Source organism: Pristis pectinata, chromosome 8, assembly GCF_009764475.1.
Source record: "Pristis pectinata isolate sPriPec2 chromosome 8, sPriPec2.1.pri, whole genome shotgun sequence".
NCBI classification, from domain to species: domain Eukaryota; kingdom Metazoa; phylum Chordata; class Chondrichthyes; order Rhinopristiformes; family Pristidae; genus Pristis; species Pristis pectinata.
Genome location: NC_067412.1, coordinates 20,601,903 through 20,629,472, shown reverse-complemented (window position 1 = coordinate 20,629,472; position 27,570 = coordinate 20,601,903). Strand labels below are relative to the sequence as shown.

The 27,570-nt window shown below is 39.8% G+C and overlaps 2 protein-coding genes across 8 annotated transcripts in view; one reads left to right on the top strand and one right to left on the bottom strand.

Moving 5' to 3' along the window:
• The first annotated feature begins 1,823 nt into the window (after nucleotides 1–1,823).
• gde1 (glycerophosphodiester phosphodiesterase 1) lies at nucleotides 1,824–21,860 on the top strand. 5 transcript variants are annotated; one of them, XM_052022140.1, is made up of 7 exons: nucleotides 2,005–2,125; nucleotides 5,169–5,409; nucleotides 7,922–8,097; nucleotides 9,344–9,449; nucleotides 12,490–12,582; nucleotides 12,774–12,982; nucleotides 16,583–21,860. In XM_052022140.1, the coding sequence occupies exons 3-7, from the start codon at nucleotides 7,991–7,993 to the stop codon at nucleotides 16,725–16,727; spliced, it is 660 nt and encodes a 219-aa protein (XP_051878100.1). In that variant the 5' UTR covers nucleotides 2,005–2,125; nucleotides 5,169–5,409; nucleotides 7,922–7,990; the 3' UTR covers nucleotides 16,728–21,860. The 5 variants fall into 5 exon arrangements, with proteins under 5 accessions (XP_051878098.1, XP_051878100.1, XP_051878102.1 ...); XM_052022138.1 differs by lacking the exon at nucleotides 5,169–5,409 and having other exon boundaries at nucleotides 1,824–2,125; XM_052022142.1 differs by lacking the exons at nucleotides 2,005–2,125; nucleotides 5,169–5,409 and adding an exon at nucleotides 2,447–2,503.
• A 1,861-nt stretch (nucleotides 21,861–23,721) lies between these two features.
• The window catches only part of LOC127573753 (transmembrane channel-like protein 5), a 101,011-nt gene continuing 97,162 nt past the window's right edge, over nucleotides 23,722–27,570 (bottom strand). For all 3 annotated transcript variants that reach the window (XM_052022245.1, XM_052022244.1, XM_052022246.1), the window contains one exon: nucleotides 23,722–26,123. In XM_052022245.1, coding sequence (XP_051878205.1) covers nucleotides 26,020–26,123 — 104 coding nt within the window. In that variant the 3' untranslated portion in view covers nucleotides 23,722–26,019. The remainder of the gene's footprint in view (nucleotides 26,124–27,570) is intronic.

Below are 27,570 nucleotides of genomic sequence, written 5' to 3'. Positions count from 1 at the left end.
CACACCAGCACCTCTATTTCCTCAGAAGGCTAGGGAAATTCGACACGTCCCCAATGACCCTCACCAATTTTTACAGATACAGTACATCACAGAAAGCATCCTATCCGGATGCATCACAGCTTTAGAAATTATGGCATGCATTCCCAAGTCTGGGTCATTAACATAAAGCAGCAAAAGCTATGGTCCTAACACCATTCCCTGGGTAATACTATTATTCATCTTCCCCCAGTCTGAAAACCAACCACTCATCCCCATCACCTGTTGTCTGTTACTTAGCCAACATCAAACCCATGCTATCAATAATCCTTTTCTTGCCATATGGTTCAACTGTAATGTGGTACCTTTTTGGAGCAGGGGCTTTGGCACAAACCATGTTGTGTAAGTGTGTCCTTAGTGGAGCAAGTAAGGATTAAAGGCAATCTCACAGAAACATAGATTCCGTGGGGGCTTGACAGAATAGGTGTTGAGAGGACCTTTTCCCTCGGGACAGAATCTAGAAGTAGGGGACGTAGTTTTAGAATATGGAGTCAACCACTGAGATGGGGTTAACCAAGAATTTCTTCTCCCAGAGGGCCGTGGATTTTTTGCATTCTCTATCCCTGGTAATTGAAGAGACACCATTGAAAATGTTCAAAGCTGAGATAGGTTTTGGACCTTGATGCTGTCAAGATTCATGAGAAACAGGCAGCAATATGCAGCGGTAGCAACAGGGCAAACACAGCAGGAAACCATTCCCTGGAGCAGAGGTGTATAAAACCAACTGACAGTGATTTAGGGTAAGGGATATATAGCTTGGAGAGGATCTAAGGAAGAACTTTTTCACCCAGAAAGTGGTTGGAAAGTGGAACAGTCCTCCTGAAAGAATGGAGAAGGCAGGTATTCTCACAACATTTAAGAATGGCCAAGAAAGCATACCAGCACCTCTACTTCCTCAGAGGGCTAGGGAAATTCAACGTGTCCCCAATGACCCTCATCAATCTTTACAGATACCTCACAGAAAGCATCCTATCCAGATGCATCACAGCTTGGTACAACTTCTCTGCCCAAGATCACAAGAAATCGCAGACAGTTGTGAACACAGGCCAGTCTATCACGAAAACCAGCCTCCGCTCCATTGATTCTGACTACACTTCCTACTGCCTCAGGAAAACAGCCAACATAATCAAAGACCTCTCCCACCTCTTCCATTGGGCAGGAGATATAAAAGCTTGAGAACATGTACTGCCAGGCTCAAGGACAGCTTCTATCCCGCTGTTATAAGACTCTTGAACAGGCCTCTTATATGATAAAGATGCACCCAACTCTTGATCTCTCAATCTACCTCATCGTGTCCCTTGCACCTTATTTGTCTACCTACACTGTGCTTTCTCTGGAACTATAACACCATATTCTGTGCTCTGTTATTGTTTTCCTTTTGTATTACCTCCATGTACTTACGTATGGAATGATCTGCCTGGACAGTACGCAAAGCTCTTCACTGTACCTTGGTACGTGTGACAATAATAAACCAATTACCAAGAATCTAGCACTTGAAAGGCCAAGGCATCGAAGATTATGGGCCATCTGCTGGTATATTTGATTAGTATAGATGGCCTGCTTCTCTGCTGTATGACTTTGTGCTATAACCTGGTTGAAAGACCACATAGCTTGCTCCCGCTCCTTGTGTTCCTCTGTTCCTTTAGCGATCCCCACAGCTCTTGCCCTTTGCATTGTGAGCGCTTTCTCGTCTTTATTGCAGGGGGTGACGTGTCGGTGACGAGACGCTTCCCCGCCCCCTGCGTCGGGTAATGAGACTTCCCTGTGCGTCGCTGGCCATTGCAGCATCTGAGGTCTGGGCAACACGGGGGTGGGAGGCGGGAGTGACCTAGGCATGGACTTGGCGGTGGTGACCGGCTTCTTTGTGCTCATGGTCATCATCGTGGTGGTGGTGACGAGCGTGCTTCACCCGGTCTACGTCCCCGTCTTCGTCTTGGTGCTTTTCGCGACGTTGCACGCCTTCAGGTACCAGCCGGTCCCCCCGGAGGTCGCCCAGAAGGTGCTGCGCCCGAACGGAAGCTATTCCGTGATCGCTCATCGCGGTGCGGGCTATGATGCTCCCGAAAACACACTAGCTGCCATCAGAAAGGTCAGTCGTCCTCCACACGCCACGGTCACCAATTTTCTCATAAACAGTGCTTCTTGCTTCAGAGTATTAAGTGTGTCTTTCAAATGAAACGTTTGGGGCACCTTTTTTTTCCCAAAATCTTACCCTCACTTTCCTGCTCTGGGTCAATGACATCAATATGGGAATTCTCTCTTTGTAATGGGGAGGTTGCATACGAAAGTTCCATGCTGATGTCACAGCATTCAAGTGAGCTGCTTAATGGAAACTCATGAGTGTTTTACTTGCAATTTTTCATTCATTTGACATTAATGAGAAGAAGATCGACCCATGATCTGTACTGAGTGCAATGCCGTCTGCGTGAATATATTCAGGAGGTTCAGAGCTATTCAGCTCAGCAAGGTCAATTTCAGCCTGCACTGATGCGGCTGTTCTTCCTTGAAGAAGCAGAAATGATAGAATGGCCCAGGACAAGAAGGGGGGAAATCAACTTCAGTTCGTATTCACGACAAATGCTTTTGTCTTAAGTCGCTGCGCAAATGCAGGATGGAGCTTAATTTATTAGAATTGCTCAAATGCTTCAGAATTTCTTCTTCAGAAAAGATGAGCATTAAATCCAAGTTGTTTATGAGAAACATAATCTTCGAGGTTGGTTTTAAGATGGTTTTAAAGGGGAGAAGAAGTGAAGGCAGGGCTTCATCGAAAGAATTGCAGGAATAAGGATGGAATGAAGAGAACCAGGATGTAGCGGTGATGCTGGAAGCCATTGATCAGAATGATCGCTTTGTTTAACAGCACCAGCAACTGTGCCTATGGGCATTTTCTTTCTTGGGACTCCATTGTGATTGCTGATTGATCTGCTCCCACTCCAGTTCTGTAGCTTCTGAGGTGGACAGTGAGGCCAATATAAGGCCCACAGCAATTGCAACAGGTGGACTGCAAGATACTTGACAACTTGGTCAGGTGGGTGGGTAGTTTGGGAGGTGGTGTGCTGTGTCTGCTGTTTAGATTTGGTTTTTGAATGGAGGGGTGTGAGGTTCTCAGTGCTCCTTCTCCATTTTGAGCAGATATGGATCAGGGACTCCCATGAGTCAGTAGGGATGTTACTCTTTTTCTTCAAGCAGACTTTGAGAATGTCCTTGTATTGTTCTCTCTGTCCACCTGGTAATCTATTGCCATGACGGCACTCAGAATAGAGTGCCTGTTTCAGGAGTCTGTTGTTGTGCGTGCAAATGACGCGGCCTATCCATTGGAGCTGATGGCATAATTAGAGCCTCAATGCTGGGGATGTTAGCCAGGCAGAGAATGGTGGCATTTCTGCTGGTGAGTATGGAGGATTTTATAGGAACAGTATTGGTGGCACCTCTCCAGTGCTTTGAGGTTTCCATATCTCAGAAGTGCATGGGTGGGGAATCACTGCTGCCCAGTGGACAATGAGCTTTGGGTTTCGGTTTGAGGTCTTGATGTTCAAATGCCCTTTTCCTTTGAAGCCAAAGGCTCAAGGCCGCAGTGAATATTCATCCATGCCTGACTTTACTGAGATGCAAAAAGTGGTCCCTGTTTATTGTTGGGGATGAGGTGGTGTTGTGCAGCAGTACAGATTGGTATATCTCTACAAAGCCCATTCTCAACATTTATGTAGAGCTCGTTCATGGAGTTGGTGTATACCCAAGCATCTTCTGCATACTGCAGTTTAATGACTGAGTTTCAAGTGACCTTGGTTGTGGAGTGAACATGACCCATATTGAGCAGTTTGCCAATTGTCCTGTAGATTAAATTAGCTCCACTCCTAATGAGCTTGATGGAGGTGGTGTACAATACTGCTGTGAGAAGGATTGTGGAAAATATTGGGTGGTGATGATCTGATAAGTATAAAAGGTGGGTAGGTGTAAAAGGAATAATACAAAGGACAAATGAACTGCAATTTTCATCCATGAAATCCTCTTTTTCTTAACCAAATTAATTGAAACAGTTGGTTTCTGGTTGTTTGCCTTTGTTTATTTCTAACATGCTGTTAATCAAACTTAAGGAACATTTTGAACATAGAATAATGCAGCACAAGAACAGGTCCTTCTGCCGATGGTGTCTGCACTGACTATAATTCCAATCCCAACTAATCCCATCTGCCTGTACATGGTCTCTATTCCTCCATTCCCTGCCTGTTCATTTGCCTGTCTAAATGCCTCTTAAACATTGCTATAATATCTGCTTCCACCACTTTCCCTGGCAGCTCGTTCTAGGCACCTACCACTCTGTATTTTTTTTAAAATAACTTTGAATACCTCCTGTAAACTTTCCACCTCTCACCTTAAAGCCATGCCCTCTAGTATTTGATGGTTCCATCCAGGGAAACGGATTCTGACTATCTAACCCGTCTAATCTAATCTAATTTTAAATACTTCTATCAGGTTGCTCCTCAGCCTCTAACGCTGCAGAGAAAACAATCCAAGTTTGTTCAACCACTCCTTATAGCTAATAGTCTCAAATCCAGGCAACATCTTGGTGAACCTTTTCTGCATCCTCTCCAAAGCCTCCACTTCCTTCCTGTAATGTGGTGACCAGAACTGCACACAGTATGCCAAATGTTGCCTAACCAAGGTCTTATACAGTTGCAACATGACTTCCTGACTTTTATACCCAACACCATGACCAATGCTGTATTGCTTCTTTATTACGCTATCTACTTGTATTGTTACTTTCAGGGAGCTATGGACTTGCACCTCAAGATCACTCTGTACATCAATGCTCCAAAGGGTCCTGCCATTTGCTGTATACTTTCCTCTTGCATTTGACCTGCCAAAGTGCAACACTTCACACTGGCCACATTAAGCTCCATCTGCTGTTTCTCTGCTTACATTTCCAACTGGCCTATATCCTTTGACAACCTTCCTCACTATCCACAACTTCACCAGTTTTTGTGTCATCTGTAAATTTACTAATCAGCCCGCCTACGTTTGTTTTATGTAAGTACCACAAACAACAGGTCCCAGCATTGATCCTCATGGATCACCATGGTTACAGACCTCCAGTAAGAATAACATCCCTCCACCACTACTGTTTTCTCTAGCCAAGCCAATTTTGTTTACCAAGTCTTCGTGGATCCCATGTGCCTTGACCTTCTGGATCAGCCTCTCGCGACGGACCTTGCTGAAAGCTTTACTAAAGTCCATGTGGACAACATCCACTGCTCTACCCTCATCAATCATCTTCATCACCTACTCAAAAAAAACTCAATCAAGTTGTAAGACGTGAGCTCCCCTGCACAAAGCCATGCTGATTATCCCTAATAAGTTGATGCTTTCCCAGATGTGAGTAGATCCTATACTTAAGAATCTTCTCCAATTATTTCCCTATCACTGATGTAAGATGTTGGTTTATTATTGTCACTTGTACTGAGGTACAGTGAAAAACTTGTCTTGCATGCCAATCATACAGGTCAATTCATTATACAGTGCAATTACATTGAGTTAGTACAGAGTGCATTGATGTAGTACAGGTAAAAACAATAACAGTACAGAGTAAAGTGTCACAAGGCTCACTGACCTATAATTTTCTGGTTTGTCTCTACCATCTTTCTTAAATAGGGTAACAACATTGGCTATTTTCCAGTCCTCTGGGACCTCGTCTGTGGCTAAAGGGGATATAAAGATCCCTATCGAGGTGCAGCAATCTTCTTTCTCTCAATAACCTAGGATAGATCCCATCAGGCCCTGGGGACGTCCATCTTGATGCTCTTCAAGAGCTCCAACACCACCTCTTCCTTGATGTCAATGTGCCCAAGAATATCAGTAAAACCCACCCTTATTTCACTATCCTCCATGTCCCTCTCCTTGGTGAATACCGATGCAGTACTCATTTAATACCTCATTCACTTCCTCTGGCATATATTCCCTTCTTTGTCTTTGAGTAGTCCTACCATCTCCCTTGTTATCCTCTTGCCTTTAATGTACGTATAAATTACCTTGGGATTGTCTTTAATCCAACTTGCCAAAGACATTTCATGGCCCCTTTTAGCCCTACTGATTCCCTGTTTAAGTTCTCTCCTGCTTCCTTTATATTTCTCAATTCAGCTTTCTAAACCTTGCATATGTTTCCTTTTCCTTTTTGACTAAATTTGCAACATCTCTTGTCATCCAATGTTCCTGCTGTCCTTGTCTTTCTTCCTCACAGGACCATGTTGGTCCTGAATTCTGACCTGCTGGCCTTTAAACGACTCCTACATGTCAGATGTGGACTTGGCCAATACAGCTGCTTCCAATCTACTCTCCTCAGCCCCTGCCTAATATTGTTGTAATTAGTCTATCCCCAATTTAGCACTTTGCCCCTAGGTCTTGTCTTATCCTTACTTATAACTAGCTGAAAATTTACAGAGTTGTGATCACTGTTCCCGAAATGCTCTCCCACTGAAACTCCAATCACCTGGTCACACTCATTTCCCACTTCACAATGTAGCATGGCCCCTCCCCTGATTGGATTATCTACATACTGTTTTAAGAAACCCTCACAATGCACCTAACAATGCCATACAAGAGGGCATGGCTTTAAGGTAATGGATGGGAAGTTCAAGGGAGATGTCAGGGAGGTTTTTCACCCAGAGAGTGGTTGGTGCATGGAATGCGCTGCCTGGGGTGGTGGTGGAGGCTGATACGTTGGTCAAGTTCAAGAGATTGTTAGATAATCATATGGAGGAATTTAAAATAGAGGGATATGTGGGAGGAAGGGGTTAGATAGTCTTAGGCGTGGTTTAAAGATCAGCACAACGTGGTGGGCTGAAGGGCCTGTATTGTGCTGTATTATTCTATGGTTCTAACAAATTCTGTGCCATCTGGCACTAAAGGAATCCCAGTCAATATTGGGGAAATTAAAGTGATCTACAATAACTATGCTGTTGGTTTTGCATCTTTCCATAATCTGCCTACACATCTGTTCCTCTATCTTCTGCTGAATAGTGGGAGGCCTATAGTTGCAGTCATAGTGATTGCAACTTTTTTATTCCTGAGCTCTACCCATATTGCCTCACTGGATGAGCCCTCCAGGACATCCTCTCTAAGTGCTGGCTGTGACAGTCTCTCTGATCAGTTCTGCAACTCCTCCCACCTCTTTTGCATCCCTCGCTATCATGTCTGAAACATCTGAATACTGGAACCCTGAGCTGTCGGTCCTGCCCTTTTCTCAACCAAGTCTCTGTAATGAGTACAACATTATAGTTCCATACACTAATCCAGGCTTTGAGTTCATCTGCCGTACCCATAATATTCCTTGCATTGAAATAAATACACCTCAGTCCATCAACCCCATCATGTTCAGTAACCTAGCCCTTGCTTGTTCTTCCTTCCAGCCTTTTCCAGACCTAATTTCTACCTTCCCTTCAATCCCTTCACTTGCTGACCTACTACTCTAGTTCCCATCTCATTGCCACGCTAGTTTAAACTCTCCCGAGTAGCACTAGCAATCCCCCCACAAGGATATTGGTTCACCTCCAGTTTAGTTGCAACCTGTCCTCCTTGTACAAGTCCCACTTGCCCTGGAGCAAGGCCCAATGATTTATGTACCTGAAATATTGAAGGACTTAACTATTTCTGAAGTTCCCATTCAAGGGTTGAAAGATGTAACATGGTCATTCAATGTTAAGTCATCTTAAATAAATCCTCCACTTTAGAAACAGTTTGATCAAAACTTTTTGGAATTTACAAGATAATCTAGGTTAAATTTGCATTATATACAGTTTCAACATTACAACAAGACTTCCTGATTGGCTGCAGTGCTGTATATATAAGCTAATGAATACCTTGAGACATACTGTTCTCACTCCTCATCTAGGCTGCTGAAAATAATGCTACTGGTGTGGAGTTGGATATCGAGTTCACTTCAGATGGTATCCCTATTCTGATGCACGATCGTACTGTGGACCGCACAACTGATGGTACCGGTTCTCTTGATCACTTAACTTTTGAAGAGGTCCGGAAACTTAACCCAGCAGCCAAGCACAGACTGCAGTATGTAATCAGAATATACCCCACACTGGTTATAGTGAAAGAGATACCATTTTACATTTGTTGCCCAAAAAATCCAAAATTAATTACAATAATATTGCATTATTTTAAGGTACTATTATTTATGTGAATTACAAGCAATTATAGAAGCTTTATGATTTTTTAAAAAATAACCCCTTTCTTGCTCTTTCTGCAGCCTATTAAATGTTATAATTCCGGTCCGTGCAATAGCTTTGAAGAACTGCAGTGAAGTTTGTGGTTTGTGAAATTCTAATTTGGAACTTGTGTGGTTACAGTCTAATATCGGCCTGCATGAGGCATTCTCCCAGTCTCCTCGTCTGGAAGACTCCGAACCTTGCCCTGGAGCTGTACAATAATGTTCTTGCCAGTGCAGTGACACTTATGTTGCAGAATAGTTCCAGATTTGATTTCTGACCTGCTTCCAAATAACGTGAGAATGGGTGCACTTCAGTGAACCTGCCTTGCACCTCATGGGTTTGACACCACGCAGAACACCATTTACGACAATGTAAATTTCTTTTAAGGTGTCAGAGACTTGTGGGATCCTGCGAATACTTTGTTAGACCTATTCCAAACTTATTTAATTGTATTGAGAGCACAAGAACTGAAGCTAAGCTAGCAATGGGTTTAAAATGTAGGGGTTGTGTAGGCCAACATACAAGAAACGTGACTCGATTCAATAGCCGGACTACAGATGTATGCAAACATTCCAGTTTACTTTCCCTTTTGACATGTATTGTAAAAGTTTTGCATTCTATTTTCAAATGTGTCACAAAATTTATTTCTGTTTATATTGAATAAGTTAAATCTTGAAAATTATTTTTCTATGTGTTTATTTTGTGTGATAATTATTGTATAATTTGATATTATAATCATATTTTAGAGCCCCATATGACCTTTGTTATTTTAAGGTATCTGAGTAGCAGGGGAATTTTATTTTCTGATTTTTTTTTCAGAAATTGAAGTATAAAGCTACTTAAACAAGATATATCAAATTATTTTCCTTTTTTCCATAGTTGACATATCTGTTATGCAACATTACTGAAAGTTATAGTAGTACAATGTTGAAAATATTGTAATTATTGTTAACCCTGTTCTTTATAAGATAATTAAATTGATAAACAATAAACTTGGTTTTGGCACTGATTTTATATATTTAAGAATGAAGTATAGCAATTCAGTGTTTATTTCCTAATTTTTGATAATTATTTGGACTTTTTTTCTGCAGCAAAAGTTTTCTGGGTGAGAAAATCCCAACATTGAAGGAAGCTATCTCAGAAATTCTCAAAACCAATATGACAATTTACTTTGATGTCAAAGGTCATGCAGTTCAGGTACAATGTCTTTTTATTTTTGGTATTGCACAATAAAGATAAGCTTTATATTTATAGAGTTGTACCGCATTGGAACAGGCTCCTCGGCCCACTATGTCTATACTGACTATCATACCTATCTATACTAATCCCACTTGCCTACATTAATTCCATGTCCTTCTATGCCCTACTCATTCAAATGCCCATCCAAATGCCTCTTAAATGTTGTTACACTTCCTGCCTCTACCACCTCTTCTGGCAGCTCATTCCAGATATCAACCGCTCTTTGTGAGAAAAGTTTACCCCTCAGATCTCCTTTAAACCTCCTCCCTCTCACCTTAAGCCTATGTGCTTAAGTTTTAGACACTCTTACTGTGGCTACAGGCTACCTACCCTATCTATGCCTCTCATAAGTTTACATACCTCTATCATGTCACCTCTCAGCCATCACCACTCCAGGGATAACAGATCCAGCCCAGCCAATCTCTCCTGATGGCTCAAGTCCTCCAATTCGGGCAACACTGTGAATCTTTTCTGCACCCTCTCTAGCTTAATCACATCTTTCCTGGCAGTGTGGTGACCAGTACTGCATACAGTACTCCCAAGTGCTGCCCAACCAACGTTTTATACAATTATAACATGACGCCCCAACTCTCGTACTCAATGTTTCAGCTGATGAAGCCAAGCATGCCATACACTTTCTTCACCACCCTGCCTACCTGTGTTGCCACTTTCGAGAACTATATAGTTATACCCCAAGGTGTCTCTGTTCAACAACACTCCACAGGACCCTGCTATTCACTGTGACGTCTTGCCCTGGTTTAACTTACCAAAATGTATTACCTCACATGTCTGAATTAAATTCCATCTGCCATTCCTTAACTCACTTTCCCAGTTGCATGATATGCTGTTGTAACATTAGACAACCTGCTTTACTGTCCACTATAGCATCAATTTTGTTATCATCTGCAAACTTACTAATTACATCGCCTGCATTCTCATCCAAATTATTACTATATGACAAACAACAGAGGACCCATTACTGATCCCTGTGGCACACCACTGGTCAGAGACCTCTAATCTGGGGGGAAAAAAAAACCTCTGCTATCACCCTCTGCCTCCTACCACCAAGCCAATTTTGTATCCAACTGGCTAGCTTGCCCTGGATCCTATGTGTTCTAACCTTCTGGGCCAGACTACCATGTGGGACCTTGTCAAAGGCCTTGCTAATGTCCATGTACACAAAGTCTACGCCTTGCCCTTGTCAATCCTCTTGGTCATCTCTTCAAAAAAATTCATTCTAATTTGAGACATGATATCCCATGCATAAAGCCATCCCTAATCAGTCCTTGCCTTTCCAAATGCAAGTAAATTTTGTCCCTCAGAATCCCTTCTAATAACTTTCCCAGCACTGATGTAAGGTTCACTGGCTTATCCCAGTTGCCCTTCTTAAAGGCACAACATTAACTATTCTCTAGTTTTCCAATACCTCACCCATGGCTAATGAAGTTGCAAAAGTCTCTGCCAAGGCTCCAGCGATGCCCTCCCTTGCTTCCCATAGCATCCTAGGATACACCTGGTCAGGCTCCAGGGACTTATCCACTTTTATGCGTTTCAGACCTCCAACACCACCTGCTTGATATGCTCCAGGATGTCACTGACCTCTCCCCTGAACTCACGAGCTTCTATGTCCTTCTCCACAGTAAATGCAGAAGTATTCATTTAAGACCTCACCCATTTCCCATTGATCCTTCAGGGGACCTATTCTCTCCCTCCTACTCCTACTATACCTATAGAATCTTTCAGGATTCTCCTCTATCTTCCAGGGATATCTCATGGTCCTTTTTTGCCTTCCTAAATTCCTTCTTAAGTGTACTCCTATAATCTCTATACATCTCAATGGACTTGCTCGATTCTAGCTGCCTGTACCTGACATATGCTTCCCTTTTCCTGACCAAGCCCTTAATATCCCTCATCAACCATGGTTCCCAAATCTTGCCAGCCTTGCCCTTCACGATAACAGAAACATGCAGGCCCTGAACTCTTCCCACCTCCCAGTTGCTGCCAGACATCACATTGCCTGCAAACAGCCTCTCCCCATCAACTTCTGCGAGTTCCTGTCTGATGCCATTGAAATTAGCCCTCCCCCAATTTAGGAGTTTGATTCGGAGACCAGTCCTATCTTTTTCCATAACTATGTTGAAACAAATAGAATTATGGTCACTGGTCCCAGTGCCCCCCCTTCACTGACACATCAACCACTTGCCCAGCCTCATTTCCTAGAGAAGGTCAAGTGTAGCCTCCTCTATAGTAGGGCCATCTACGTTGCTGTGGAAGTATTTTGATTGGAGCTGCCAACATTCAAAGAATATGGGTATTTTTTGGCTTGCTGAGATCCCTCTTCTGCCGTGACTTCTAATATTGCCCTGAGCTAAGTTTCAATTTATTGCTGGGGTCAGCATTGGGCTGACTGGAAAATCGTAGCCATTATGCCTGTCAGGACCAATACTGTTATGGAGTCATTCTTCTCTGGACTTGCCCAGGATGCAATGTTTCATTGGTGTCCTCATTGGGGAAAATACTTGCGGGAAGTGGGGGGAGAGAAACGGTATCCTGTACTAATACTGTATTGAACAGACAATAGGTTTATCAACATAAATGAGTCATGTGTACCCCTACTTCTTTGGCACTTTCTCCTCCTTTTGAATATCTTATCTTGCTCCCCCTTCCTTATCCCCTGTTCTCTACCTCTCACCTAAGAGCCATAACGATTCTCTCAACTGTCCATCTTTGGTGATTTTTGTTTCTAACTCCACCTAAATCAATTCATCCTGCCTCCTTTCCTCCCTTAAAATCTTCTTCCACCATATAAATTCCTCAATGCATTTCCTCGAATGTATTCACTAGTCTACTGCTCCTACTGTTCTGTGCCAGACCTAGTAAAGCCATCTCTCATGACTTCCTTCTTGGCTTAATAAATGTTAGAATTGAAATAATATTTCAAACATAGATATGGCATTAGTGTAACATTTTCAGCAAGTTGCTTAATTTGTTTTTTCAGGCCTCTGCTGCCTTGAAAGGGATGTACAAAGAATACCCTGAACTGTACAACAGGAGCATTGTGTGTTCATTTGAACCTTTGGTCATTTTCAAGGTATTAAACATTTTAATTTCCATCAAAGCAACATAATATTAGGTCTATAATTGCACTTGGAAGTTGTATTGCATTAGGAAAAGCTGTCACAAATATTGAAATAGAATTGTTGTTGTATTGATTAGTTAAGTTTGTATATGAAATAATGTACAAACTAATCATACATTTATTTCATTCATGCACTATTCAAGATGAGGCAGGCTGACCAGAATGTAGTGACTGCTCTCACCCATAGACCCTGGAGTCTGAGTTACCATGGGAATGGGAAACCAAAATATGATGGCTACAAGCAATACCTGTACATGTTGCTGGATATTATTTTGGACTGGTCCCACCATGCTTTCTTGTGGAAATTGCTAGGTATTTCTGCCTTTTTAATGCAGAAGAATTTCATATCATTGTAAGTATTACAACATTTTCACTGGTTCTTTCAAAAATATATATATTTTATTGTTCAGGGAGTTTTAATACTATTCTGAGTCTTTGATTTAAAATTAACTGAGAATGATGTAAAATAGCCTGATATGAAACAAATTTTGATTTAAGACCGTGTATCCTTTTGCTTCAGTGGGGATAAAGATTTTTCCCAAAGAAAAAAGCGAGTGTTATTTTGCATGTAAAGTGCCTCCTGTAATGTTGCTGCTGTTAAAACTGGTGTCTGCAGTTCACAATTTATTGCCATGGAAAGATCTGCAATTAATATTCATGTATTTTTTAGATCAGGTTCCATACAAAATAATTATTGGGGAATCTCTATCAGCAATACTCCCTTCCAGTCATCCAAACTTTTTTTTATCACGTGTGATTTAATTCATCATTACTCATAAACTAATCCTTTTAATGCTGCATCCCACTTTCTGACATTAGAATAAAGTAAACTGTGATTATGAAACTCTAGTTAGAAGATCTAACATTTTGGTTGATCTGCCTCCCTTGTTTTAAGTGTTCATGGCTGTAAATTTCAAAATTGGTGAATGAACCGCACGGAAGTGTAGCAGTTAGCGTAATGCTTTACAACGCCAGCGACCCGGATTCAAACCTGGCCACTGTCTTTAAGGAGTTTGTACGTTCTCCCCGCGTCTGTGTGGGTTTCCTCCGGGTGCTCCGGTTTCCTCCCATATTCCAAAGATGTACAGGTTAGGAAGTTGTGGGCATGCTACGTCGGCACCAGAAACGTGGCGACACTTGCGGGCTGCCCCCAGAACACTACGCAAAAAGCTGTATTTCACTGTGTGTTTTGATATACATGTGACTAATAAAGATATCTCATCTTATATAAATGGAGAAATGGCACCCTTGAAATTGTATACATCGGGGGGCTGATTAACATTTTATATGATGGAGATCTGTAAGATCATTATTAATTGAAACCTATTGCTTCAGAGGGAGAATGTACTAAGCCTCTGTGAATACATTGCTGGTACTCTGTTGTAGGTCATTGTGACCTTTCAATGCATCATGTGGCTTTGAACTTCATGAAAAGCAGTTCCACAATTCTTATTCTCAAGTCTTCCAGCACCTTTACTTGCAAGTGGAATTGTATTCATTTCAGCATTCTGCCCGCCCTCCCCGTTACCTCCACCATGCTCTTCCCCATATCCCTATTGAACTTGACACCTGTGTCCCGTTGTCCTGACTCCCAATTTCAAAGGCAGTTAGCAAAGCATGACTAGGCCTCCGTGGTAACTAGATCGCATCCAACATATTGTTGAGGCCCTGCACCCTTCAACAAGTGGCAAAATTGGGACAAATCCTCAGCCCCTGATATTTAGAAACACTTGAAATAATTTTAATGGTTTTAAATAATTAAATTCTTAAATTATTAAAAATGTTAAATCACTAAATAAAACATTAGTTCAACTAAAAGAAATAATCAAATTTGCATTTTTCCTCTTGATCTCCAAGTCAGAATCCCCAGACTGGTATAGGACTATAGAGGCAGATTCCCCTGGGTAAAACTTGGAAATCCCAACTCATCCATCCTACCCAAAATCCAGTGACAGGGCAGCCTGACAGATGTAGTGACATCAATTATTGAGCTCATTCCAGACTTAAGTACACCCTGGACTTCAATTTCCAGAAGGCATTTGATCAGGTGTTCCTCTCCTTTTCTGCACTTCATTCAGGAGATTTGGTTTGCCTTTCTGGCATCTTTCCAATATGCTGAACATTTCCTTGGATAAATCCGCAAGCTCAGAAAACGGTTACAAAATATGTGTTGTTCAAAACCCGTAACATTTATTTTTGTTGAGAGAGAAAGAAGTTCTTCCAAAAGCTTTGTGCTGACTGTTCAAAGTGAGTTTTGATTTGTTTAAAGGCTGTTTCAGCATTTTTCCCCACATCATGTTACCCCTGATGAATCATCAGGTCACATGAAAGCTACACTGCATTTATACCACTAACTTTACATATGAACTAACCCAAACAGTTTGTAGGAGAATACTAGACCTTGGGCACCAAGTTTTTAGCACATTTCCTCACATTATTTTGCAGCAGGCAATTTTTGGAACTTTATTTTATATTCAAGAGAATGTCTGGTACGTTATTGGTACTGTCATTCAATATCTTAGTATATTTAAGAACCATTGGACATTATAAGATAATTGAAAATTAGAGTGCAATAATGCCACATTCCAATTTCTGTCCAAATACTCCTGACCTCTGCTGTAACTCTTGTTATCTGAAATTTACAGTAAATTCCTATAAATTTACTTTATTAAAAATTAAAACATTTTACTTCGAAGTATCCAACCCATTTGTCGTTTCTCATCAAGGGTGGAATTGCTATTCAAATTATGTATATCCTGTTCTAGATGAACTGCTCACTGCGTGCTGTCATAAATTTGGTCCTAAATTTAATGCAGCATCGACCAACGAAGCGGGATGATTTTTTTAAAAAAATCTAATTAAATCTTTGGTGTGTTGGGAGCAGCTGTTTGGCTGAGGTTAGGCTTCATTGGGCTTTTCATATAATTGATTAAAAACAAGTCCTTTTTAAAATGAAGTTGCCTATTACTATTCTTGCATGTACTTGGATTTGGTCTTGTGACAAATGAATGACAAATTCTGATGCAATGCCTCTTGCTTTCTTCAATGGAAATGTTATCTCATAATCATAGTTTTTGAACTTGTGAACTCTATATATAAAAAAAGTGAACTAAACTTATAATGCAGCATATTGAGAAAAATAGGGGACCTTGCCATTCCATTTCTTGTCTTGATCTGGTGCAAGATGTTTTGCTCAGGAAGTCACCAGACTAAAGCCCAAGGGATTGAGCTATGAAGATGGGTTGCATCGACTGTAGTTGTAAACCTTGAACGTAGAAGATTAAGGGTGATCTGACTGAGGCATTTATGAATGAAGTTGATAGTGTCAGTAAAGATAGCTCCTCTGCCCAAGGAAATATTGGAAGGACAAAGGGGACATAATGTTAAAGCTGGGCTATTCAGAGATGATGTCAAAACAAACTTTTCCATGAGAAAGCCAGTGGAAGTCTGAAAGATACAGATCGGTCTTGATTAAATTATTGACCAGTCTCACAGTTGTACAACCAACTCAAGTTCAAGATTTCTAACATTACATTTAACTTTGTGGGGGTGGGGGGAACCTAAAAATGTGCCCCAGCACAAGCTCTTAATAATCAGTCTATCCTGTGATCATGGTAAATATCGTGAGGTCAAGTGAATAAATTATTATCTGTAATAGCTGTTAGTTAGCTGAGATATATCTCCATTCCATTTCTTGCAACAGGACTTTGAATTTTGGCAGATTTCTTATGCAATAAGATTGGCAACCTTCCCTACTCAATTCCTGAACATTAATTGTGTAACATTAACATCAGAGAGAGGGTGATGAAAGTGACTTTGTAAAAGAAGAATGCATGTAAGCACAATTTAGCTATGAAAAGGAAGTTGCAAGAGTCTCAACATTTATTATTTCATTATGTTTAAAAATTGATTATAGCAGTTTTACTAACCTCTCCATTTTCACTTTCCATAGGAACTACATGCAGTTTTGGGCTGAAAGAGGGGTTGAAGTGGTTGCCTGGACTGTAAATTATGCAGATGAAAAACGATACTTTGAACATATCCTCCACTGTATTTACATTACTGATAGCCTTGTCGAACAATGTTCACCTCCCTGAGACTTTGGTATAGATTTAATGGCTGAAATGCACCAAGGTGTTCTATGTTAAACAGGCTTATTAGTCTCTTCATTTTATTTGTACTTTGATATTGAGAAGGCTGAGTTTTGTGTTTGATAAAAGTTCCTTAATAATGTGTCAATTATACAGTCAAATGAACATGATGTTGACCTTAAATAAGTGCAGCAATACACTAAACTTGATATGGAATCAAAAGGAATTTTGACAGATAAGGGAATTGAATAGTCATTTGTGGTAAATTATATGGTTATGGGGGGGGGATAAAAAAAACAAAAACAGGAGTGACTATTACATTGCAAAGAGCTGGCATGGACTTCAGGGCCAATCAGATGCCTGCTCAGTCACAATGATTTTGATTTCAATGCACATAAATTTTGTGGGGGAATGCATTCTGGACAATAGACAGTTTGTGAATTTTTTTAAAAGACATGTCTTTTGTAATGCTGCAAATGATAAGCACATGTAAACTAAATTCACAGGAATTGAAGTTTTTGTTTAACTATGCTCCTTTCGGTGTTGAAACTCTGCCCAAATTTGACTTACTGGATTCTTCTCCTTTTCAGGATTAAGCTGTTCTATTACACTACATTTTCAGACTCTGCTCCTGTGATTCTGCTCTGCTACACAGTTGTTAAGGTAATCATTTGTAACTTGCAGTGGATCCCCATTAAACCTGCTGCTGGTTTTTCAACTTTTTGCTGTGACAGAGTTCTAGGCACTGTCACTAAACTCAATTTCTCTTTTACCGAATTCTGGGTTTTAAAGTGACATGTGCCATCGTCACTACTTTCTGTGGAAAAACACTTTCTCTACTGGGACACTTTGATACCAGTATTTGGCTGTTCCTGAGCCTTCAGTATTCTGTTCCTCTGCCAGTAGTTTTTTCCCCACTCTGCTGAGATAAATATGACCTAAGGGCAGCACAGTGGGGCAGGTAATAGAGTTGCTGCCTCACAACACCAGAAACCTTTGTTCAATCCATTTCCTTGGACGCTTGTACATGGAGTTTGCATGTTGTCTCTGTGACTGCATGGGTTTCCACTGGGTGTTCCAATTTCCTTTCACATCCCAAAGATATGCATGTTGGTAAATTAATTGACCACCGTAAATTGCCCCTAGTTGTGTAGGTGAATGATTGAACTGGGGGGAAGTCAATGAAAATAAAAACAAAAATGGGATAAGTGTAGATGGGTGATTGATCAGTGCTGACCCAGTGGGGAAAGGGGCCTTTTTCCACTGTGTACTGTATGTCTCTGTGATTTTCTGACAGTTTCTGTAGCCCTTTTGGATTCTGCTCCCCTGCTATTGTTTTCCTCATGCTTCCCAACATTATTGATTCATTCCTCTGGTAGAATATTGGATTTACTTTTGTGCCCTACTAATCAACCAGGCCGTTTACTCATGGCATTCTTGACCACAATGAAGTACTCATGGATCGTTGACTTCCCACGTTTCATTAATTCGTAGCAAAGTGCTGATGCTGCTCTGTCAGCTCTTGAGCTCACTTGTTCTCCATGTCTATGTCTCAATATGGATACTGCAGACCCCTTTGGGTTCTGCCAACAGAGAGAAAATTACCAATCTCTTTAGTACATTATTCACTTGTGAACAAGCTTCTTGCCATCCACAGCCTTTGTTTTTAATTGTATTGTCATCAGTTTTGAAATTTATCTCGTCACAACACCTGTTTATTACTGCAGCCTTTCCAACTATACTTTGCATCACTTGACCTGTAGTACCAATGAGGTATATATCATGGAATATCTCTCCATTACTCTACGAGCATCTTCTTTGAACACCTCTTTCTGTTCCTCTGTGCTCTCTGTTTTGTTTTCTATTGTCCATCCATCCTTCTCATCCAGATTATGCCTTTACTGCTTCTGTTGTGAACAAATCCTTATTCTCTGATTTCAACCTCCATTTTGTCACTTCGCTGCTTCCCTGCACTCCTTTAATCTCCCTTGCTGAAAACTCCTATGCATTCCCATGGTAACCATATTTGGCTCACCCATCTTGTGAAGAATCTCTGTTCCCATCATCTCAATCACAGGCAAGACCCCTCCCATCTCCCCCCTCCTCCCCCCCCCCCCCCCCCCCAATCCCTGCTGTGTCTTTTCCAAACCATTGGCCTCCTCCTGGGGGGGGGGGGGGGTGGAAGGAAAGCGGTGGGCTAACTTGTCCAGCAAGTCACTTAATAATGTTTTCAAACTCCTGTGCTGTGTAGTTAACTGCTTCTGCTGCATGCCCTCCTTCCACATAGCCATCAAACAGACCTGTTCCTCCTCTTTTGAAGTCTTGAACTGCATTGTCCTTTAGTTTTCCTCCCGTCTGTTGCATCTCAAAGCCCCACACATTCACGAAACCCAGCTCCTGTTCTCAGCTTTGTTCGTGTTTGTCTGTTTAAGCTGGTTTGTGCTATTTGACAACTTAACCTGTTATCTCTTGGATTCTCAGTCATCCCTTTTCAAAAATAACAACCACCCTGTGATCCATTTGTTCTTGCAAACTATCACCCTGCCTCCACCAATCCTTTCCTGACTTCTGCAAGCTCTCATGTAGGGTGGCTGCTTGTGGATTACATTGTCCAATAAATAAGATGGTCTTTCCCCTGCTCTGCCCTTAACCATCCCATAATCGGATTATTTTCCAGCTCCACCATACTTGCCTCATATCCCCCAAGGAATTGTATTTGATTTTATCTTATTTTCTTCTCTACCTGCTGCCTTGATGCAGTTATCAGAAGATCTGATACCAGGCTGCTGATGGCATCAAACACCACTTCTTGTGCCCTTCTCCTTTTACTGTTACCTTGATTGTCTGACATCTGTTCTAAATGAATCTCAGTTACAGTAAGCATTAGGAAAGTTGAGACAATGGTCCTAGGCTCTGGAATGCTACCCCCAAACAAGTACAATTCTCCTTTATAATCCTCACTTGAAATCTATTTTGAACCTCTCCAAATATTGTTCATTTTTACCTGATTAGGGGTTAAATACCTTCCTACATTTAAAGGTGCTATATAAATTCAAGCTGCTGTTGCTAAATATAATGAAGTAATTTGCATGTCTAAAAGAAAGCAGAATTGGTGAACACTGAAACCTTGTGGAGCTTTAACTATGCTCAAGTTCAGTTATTAAGCAAAAGATTACAGAAGTATGTTAAAACAATACCAAGCATTGGTATGTCTTTGGGGGGGAGAAGTGCACAGTTCAATAACAATGTTAAAACATAAAGGCAGCTTTATAGTTTGTGTGCCTGAGTCAAGAACCTGCTATGCTGAGTCTTTACTAAAATTTTATTTTCCTCCAGTATCTTAGAATATTTGGGAAAAGTGGTCCTAAGTAAATTACTGTTTCCAATTTCTAACAATAATGTGGAAAAGAATTCACTTCCTCAAGTAGACCGGAATGAAGACTAAATCATTCATATTGATCATTGGTTAATAGATGTTATCCAAGTTCTATTATTTATACCTGGAGCCTGAAATGAAAAGATTTTACCCTCCAGACCAGGTAAAAACAAGGCTGGGGGTCCTTTATGATGCATTGTTAGGATCTACCACCCCCATCCTTGCTTTAATTGCACTGCTTGCCATTTTAAATGGTGATTGCTAACATTGATTTCATGCTGAACTGAAGGAGGTAAACATTTCCATAATTAATGTAAGTTTTGTCTTTTACATTAGTGGGAATTTGATTGAATTTTAACAATTCCCTGCTGAGGGAAAGTTATAGCTTTTCTACTAGATGAAGTGTTAGCAGATATAGATTAGGATAAAGATCAACCTGAACAGGAATTCTGAATTTCACAAGACACATCACTGCATTCTCTGCCTGCCATTTCAGCAGTCCATTTTGGATGGGAAGCTGGTTGGTAGTGTGCAGATGAGACCTGGGAGTTACAATACTCCCTCCATAGTTTCCCCAACCACATCAAACTTGTGCCAGCAAATGGGAATTAAAATCTATTCTATTCTTTTGTTTTTTTTTATCATCATTTAGCTCTTTTTATTTAAAAAATGTCCTAGGTCTATTCGATATCATTTTTAGAAAACAACTTGTTATGTTACTCAATTATGTGATCGAAAGGGACAGTGAATATTTGCATTGAAATGAATGGCCAGTTTTTAAAAAATATTTAATTTGTTGCAGTAAAATTGCTCAATTGTCCTTGCTTGTATGCCAAATTCTTAAATAATTTTTCATGTCCAAATACTCCTGTATCTTTTTTAAAAAAAATTCAAAGTGGGAATACTCAAATGATATCAGGCAACTCGCAGGCACACTTACTTCAAAGTATTTCTTTTGTTCCTCAAATTCTGGAAACATTATTCCAAGCCCTTATCACTAATCTTCTAATAATGTTTGTTGAGTTTAATTGAACTGTGTCAATGGTTACTAAATAAGCTTTAAAGTTGTGGGTTAGTACTAGCTGAGTTATCCATTCTGTTTCGTAGTGAAGAAGACTGCTAATACACACTGATGTTTGCTGATCTGTAAATGTTCTACCTCTGGAGAAATAGTGCAAGTTCCTCTTGCAACTCATTTGTATTTACTTTGATAGCAAACATAGTGTATTAGATAATCAATTATTATCTGTAAAAAAAACTACTTATTGTGGCTGTCCCATTTTGTTATTGCCAATCTTGATGTGATGTTAATCATGGGGAAAGAGAAATCTGAACTTGTGAGTGACAAAGCTATTCTCAGGGTTGCATTTTAAATCAATTTTTATAAGTGCTAATTTTAAATACATCACTGCTTACTGTATTAATAAATATTGGTATGCAAACAGTTTTTAGTTCAAACTTAAACAAGACAATGTGTGTTAAACTGGCTGTTTAATCTGCTACTTTGCAGAATATCCAATGACATGTTTCTCATGGTTTTTGTTTCAATAAATGAAGTTTTACCTGAATATCTATTAACTGAGGAAATTGCTTATCTGACAACGTGTTCAAGATAATGTACTGAAGCATATTAAAGGAGAGAACATACTGAATATGCCAAATGTACTGGTTCTTGTAGCATGTTTGCTATGAACAAGATATTCCAGAAATGTCATTTAAGTTTAACTTGCTGATTAGTGAGCTCAAATAAAATAATAAGTCAAATCCAATTCTGTACTTCAGCAAAAAGTTTCAGTAACCACACACAGACATGTGTGCAGCCACACACCAAAATGTCATTTGATCATAACTTCAATTTAATTGGGCAGATCTATGCTCATTACATTACATGGTTAATCTTGTGCTCTGTCCTACAAGGAAATTCTATTTCCAATTCAGTTCCTGATAATTAAGAAAGATATGCTTAATTAGCAACCTTATTTTTGCATTACTCAAAAGCAAGTGTGTCAAAATATTGTTTGTATATCTGAACACTATTCAGTAGCATTCAAACATTGGAAGTATTTGATCCATTCCTAGTGTACAAGACCAAGCCACTCCAAATGCATGGAGTAAACCTCTCATGAAATAATCTCATCCCTTCTCTATATAGTCGGATAATATTTGTAATATTAACTAACAAAGCTCACACCAGCAGGAACAAGGTGAAACTGTAATGATGAAATATACTGAGTCCTGCTTACTAGGAAGGCGAAGTAAAGGAAAATGATCCATTATTGCCTCCCTACCTCAACATGACATAGAAAATAATTTCAAAGATATTTTACTTTTAGATTCTTTGATCAGGCAACAAACCATGTGTGTCTCAAACACTTAAATATCTTCAATGCAAAACTATTCTGCTGCTTTAGGGAAGTGTACCCTGGAATTTTACTTTGAGTAATTTTTTCCATGTATGGAAACTATCACCTTGAAAATATGATCATAGTTTTTACACCACTGAGAAAACAGTTGAGAAAATTAGGTGACATCAAGTTTCACAGGAAATGAACATGTGGATGCATTGTGAAATAGCATTCATAAACAATAATTCACAAAATAGAATTGTGATGGTTTCCAAGATGCCTAATATATTCCACACTTTCCTCTTGCGTATATAGAATCATCCAAACAAGAAGCATAGCCATAAACTGTTGAGGATCATTTTTTTTAACCCAGCCATATCTTCATTACATTTTACATGCATTTTTAGGACCAGGAAGGCCAGTAATTAATAACCTGTGCTGCAACAGAGTACATTGTTTGGCCGGTTTGATGGCAGTTATGAATCAATCATATGATGGGTGGATGGAATCAAATATGAACCAGATGAGGTAAGACTAGTTTCCTTTCCAAACAACACTGTTTGAACCATTTGGATTCTTACATGAGCTGCCACTTGCTTTATTTCCAAGTTCAATTTCTCACACAGCCATGAAGAAACTCTTTAAAAACTCCTCTTAAAGGAATTAATTGTGAAATGAAAACACCACTATAGTACATTTTGAGGCCTGTTTCCTTTATTACCACATTTTGAAGCCAGTTTCCTGAACACTCCACAGCATTGGTGGGAGAAGGCAGCAAATCCGAAATGTACTGTGTACCTCAGTTTTCTGGGTCAGACCATTCCCTTGGTTCAGGAATGCAAGCACAGGCTCTTATTTGGTTTGGCCTGACATTGATAGACAAGCACAAAAGAAATCCCATGACAATTTTGTGGCAGCATAGCAGGTAATCATGAAGTGCAACACTGGTGCTTACATGCACTTAAATAAGGTTGATGTTAACCCCATTGCTGCAGGGAAGCCATGTGGAAGAGATTAAAATTAGACAAGTTGAGTTAGGTCAGTAACTAACTGACCAGCGATTAACCATACATCAATAGTTTTAATTTTCACATAAATGTAACCATTGTATCAAATCATTGAATACCCTTGTATCCTTAAAAGAAGTTCACACTGCTTTGAGGAAATAGTGCCAATTACTTTAGTAAACTGTTGTGGATTAAAAGGACTCAATATCAATGTGTGCCGTGACAAACCTGCAGTGATTTCAGAAATATAAATATGGAAATAACACACAAAGTAAAAAACAATGCTACAATATTTATTGCATGGATGAGTATGATCATCTTCCCTCATATGTATTCAGTACTGTCACTTGATATATTTTTTTTACATGGAAGAAATTGTGGTGATAAGATTAATGCATTTAAATTCACTAACAACTGTAAACCAAATGTACCTTAAACATAACTGCCTGGTTTGAATTATAGCCTTGCTATTATCTGTTAGCTGTGATCAGCACCATAATGACAAGCATCTCATACTTTGATCTTGTGAATAGTCTATTTTTAATCAGAGGAAGTGTCTGATAATAATTAAGGTTTTTTTTTGCTCCATGTACTTAAGACTAACAAAATTATATACAAATGAATCTTCTTGTATAGATACAGCAATTATTTACAACACTTCCACTTTAAAGTTGTTGCATGAACTTTTACAAATAAACATTAAAATGTCAAAAACACTTAGCAAGTCAGGCAGCATCTGTGGAGAGACAGGCAGAGTTAATTGGTCAGATTGTCCTGGGAGCTATTTGGTGATTCCTTTAAGAAATGCTGGCTAACCACCATGCACCTTCACTGAAGAGATAAATACACTTAATACCTGGCCATTCAGCTACTCTAGTCATGGCTGGAGTGTCTGGTACATTTGAATGGAATTACTGACCTTCATTGATGAGGAACCTGAAGGGATTTTTTTAATTTTAATGAATATTTATTGTTTTCAATTAAATGTATTTTAAAATAAAATTGTTTTACATTTTTAATTATGTATTTCCACTGTTTCCAAATGTCTCTGATGATGGGAAATGAACCATGGTCTGTGGAAGGGCCTCGGTTTGCTCTGCCTGAAGCTTGTGGGATGGCTGCACTAGCCATTCAAGGTTTTTGGGAGCTATGCAGCCCCAAAAGCACATGCGGTATACCCAGGAGGTGAACACGGGCCACAAACCAGATCGAGGACCAGTGGGTCAGGTGGTAACATTTATTGACCTGAAACTTTAAATATACTTCACCACAAGTGCTGCCCGACCTACTGAGCATTTCCTGCATCTTGTAATTTTCAGATTTCCAGCATCCAGAGTATTTTGCAGTAAACTTCAGGTTAAAACATGAAATATCAAATAGAATTAAATCAGAGAAGTGTTTCGCTGATTTAACTCATTGTACATTTTTCACTGGGACCCAGCGTAAATCCAGCTCAGACTGAAGTCTCACACTCATGCTTGTCAGAATTATGTGCAAAATGCTTTGAGCAGCACCAGCCTAGCTGATTGTCATGAGAACAAAACCAGCCCTAATTTGGCACTGTTTCATAATCATAAGGCATAAAATGGAAATGTCACAATGCTGCAGTGTATGGCTCAAATACAAGGTTAACATGTAAGCACATTGGAGAAGTAAAGTGGCTGGAGTTTTACTCTGCCGAATGCAACCACCAGGATCTATAAGCTCTGTTGGAGCTCTCCTATATTTCTGCTAGAACTTCAGTGGGGGAATGCCAGCAGCCCTGGAGAAGTGACATAACTTGTCCATTTCTCCCCCAAGTTAGTACAGGAAACCAGAACTCCCAACAAAATTTCTGCATCCATGTGCCCGAAATGAGGAAATATCATACTGATCAGCATTAGAACAAGGCACAAAAATTTACCAAAATGTGAATGGACCAAGCTTATGTAATTGAAAGAGGTAAAGTACAAGCATAAATAAAAGTATTGGATTTTATAAGTTAATTGTTAACTATTATTGAGTTGCAAGTTAAGGAAAAATAATCTTTTTGTAGCTTATTGAAGCATATGTTGCAGTTACTTTAGGGTAATTTTCCAATATAATCTACTTAAAATATTAATTATAAGTTATGGTTGGAAATGCAAATAATCCCTGGTTGAATTGCTTTTTAATCACACAGTGCTGGAAAGAAAGGTTATGTGATCCACATTTCTAGGCATACAACTTCATTGGGTTAGATTATCTAATTTCTATTTCTAGCGATACAAAGTGGAGCACATGGAGTAACATTTATTAGCTTGAGTAACTATTATAAATGCTCCCAATTATTCTTAGAGCCAATAGACCACCAAAAAACTGTGAAGGGCTTACATTAACATTCAAAACTCTTGCAGTGATCAGGTAGATTTATGAAAGTACTGTGGGCAGCGCTATCCAGGGGGTCACCTGAGGTGGTTCAGTGGAAAAGTGTTGCTGCAATAGGCAAGATTTTTCCACCACTTAATGTTACCTGTGATTTTTTTTCTTATTTAAGTCCTCTTGGGGATTTCTCGAGTCACACAGAGCACTGGGAATTATCTCAGAAACAGTTATTGTTGGTGCTGCTGTTCTGCCTGATGCTTGGCAGCCAATGCCAGTGCAAGAGCAATGCTAGCTTCTTCTCTCGCACTTGGTCTTGATTGCCCCTGATCTTCTGCAAGAAAGAAAAATATTTCCATCAGCTTGAGGGACTGATGGGTTTTATGAGAATCATGCATGGTTTACTAATAGAATACATAAATCAATCCATTTTTTCTGAGATATATATACTGTGTAATTGGGCGGTGTGGACTCATTGGGCTGGAAGGGCCTGTTACCATGCTGTATAAATAAAGTTTTTTTAAGTAGTTCAGAATGACTGCATGGATCTTCTCTGAGACTTTAAAGGGTAGAACCCAAACGTTTTCTCCCCCTCTGAAGGGATTGCTCTGAGAGCCAGCATGGACCTAATGGGCCACATGGCCTCCTTGTATGTCATGACAAATAGGAGAAAAAAAAATTCATACTAATACAGTCTGCAACATCCAAAAGTATGAGTATATGCTAGCATTATTTTCTAAAACGTGTACTCATGGATACAGAGTTATTCAGATCCCGGAAACTACTATCACATGTAGTATTGCGTACATTTTTGGGATCTATACCCAAATTCTATCCTTTCATTTGAATCAAGTGTGGATACGTGTGTTTAATTTTGCTAGCATAAGGAGCTCTCAAGTGAGCAGTACAAATCTAATTGGTTATTTTCTGCATCCTAAAATTCATTCCACTCCTGAGTTTAGAGCACTTAGTACATACTGGTGCCTGGCCCCAAGTCATATATATAAAGATGTGTTGACCGTCAGGGGTAGCTACATCCCTATCTGTTTAACTGGCAGATAGTACGGTGAAACAACTTTTCTGCTGAGAAGATTCAAATAGAAGTATACAAACATTTCAGTTATAACATCTTTGGATGATGTTGTCAAAAGCATCAAGACTTCTTTCAATAATATTGATTTCTCTATTTTTCAATGTAGACATTACTCAACAGTGAGGGTTATAAAACAAAAAAAACTCTAGCCGTTTTAGAATTCCATGTCAATTTGTACCAAATTGCTACATAAATAATTTTACAATCCTTTCTGATTGACTTTTCAAGACTTCTATTGAATACAACTAAAGCCTTAACATTGCAATAAAAGGATAGATGTTCAATGTTTAAGAAGTGAAAATACTAGTTACATATCCATTTATTTACCTAATTCATGAAACTGAAAGCTTCCTGTGGTTTTGATTGTATGGAATTTAGCCCTAGAAATTGTATACTGGCCAAAAAGGCAAATTAAAGTAGCATTGCCTGGGGCAGGGGGCAAGGTCACAACAATCTTGTACATGACTCCCCAACCAGTTTGTGAATAAAAAGACCTTGGCCAATGTACTTTGCAGTGGCAGAGCTAGCAGAGGAAATTAGTTGAGCTGTGGATTACACTGGTGGTGGTGCAGGGCGAGTGTTGGGGGGGGGGGGGGGGGGGGGGGGGAAGCATGATGGGTAAGGGGGACTAGGCCAGAGAGGGGATCAGTCTTGTGGCATTCAGAGTGGAGATCGGAGATAGGAGTCG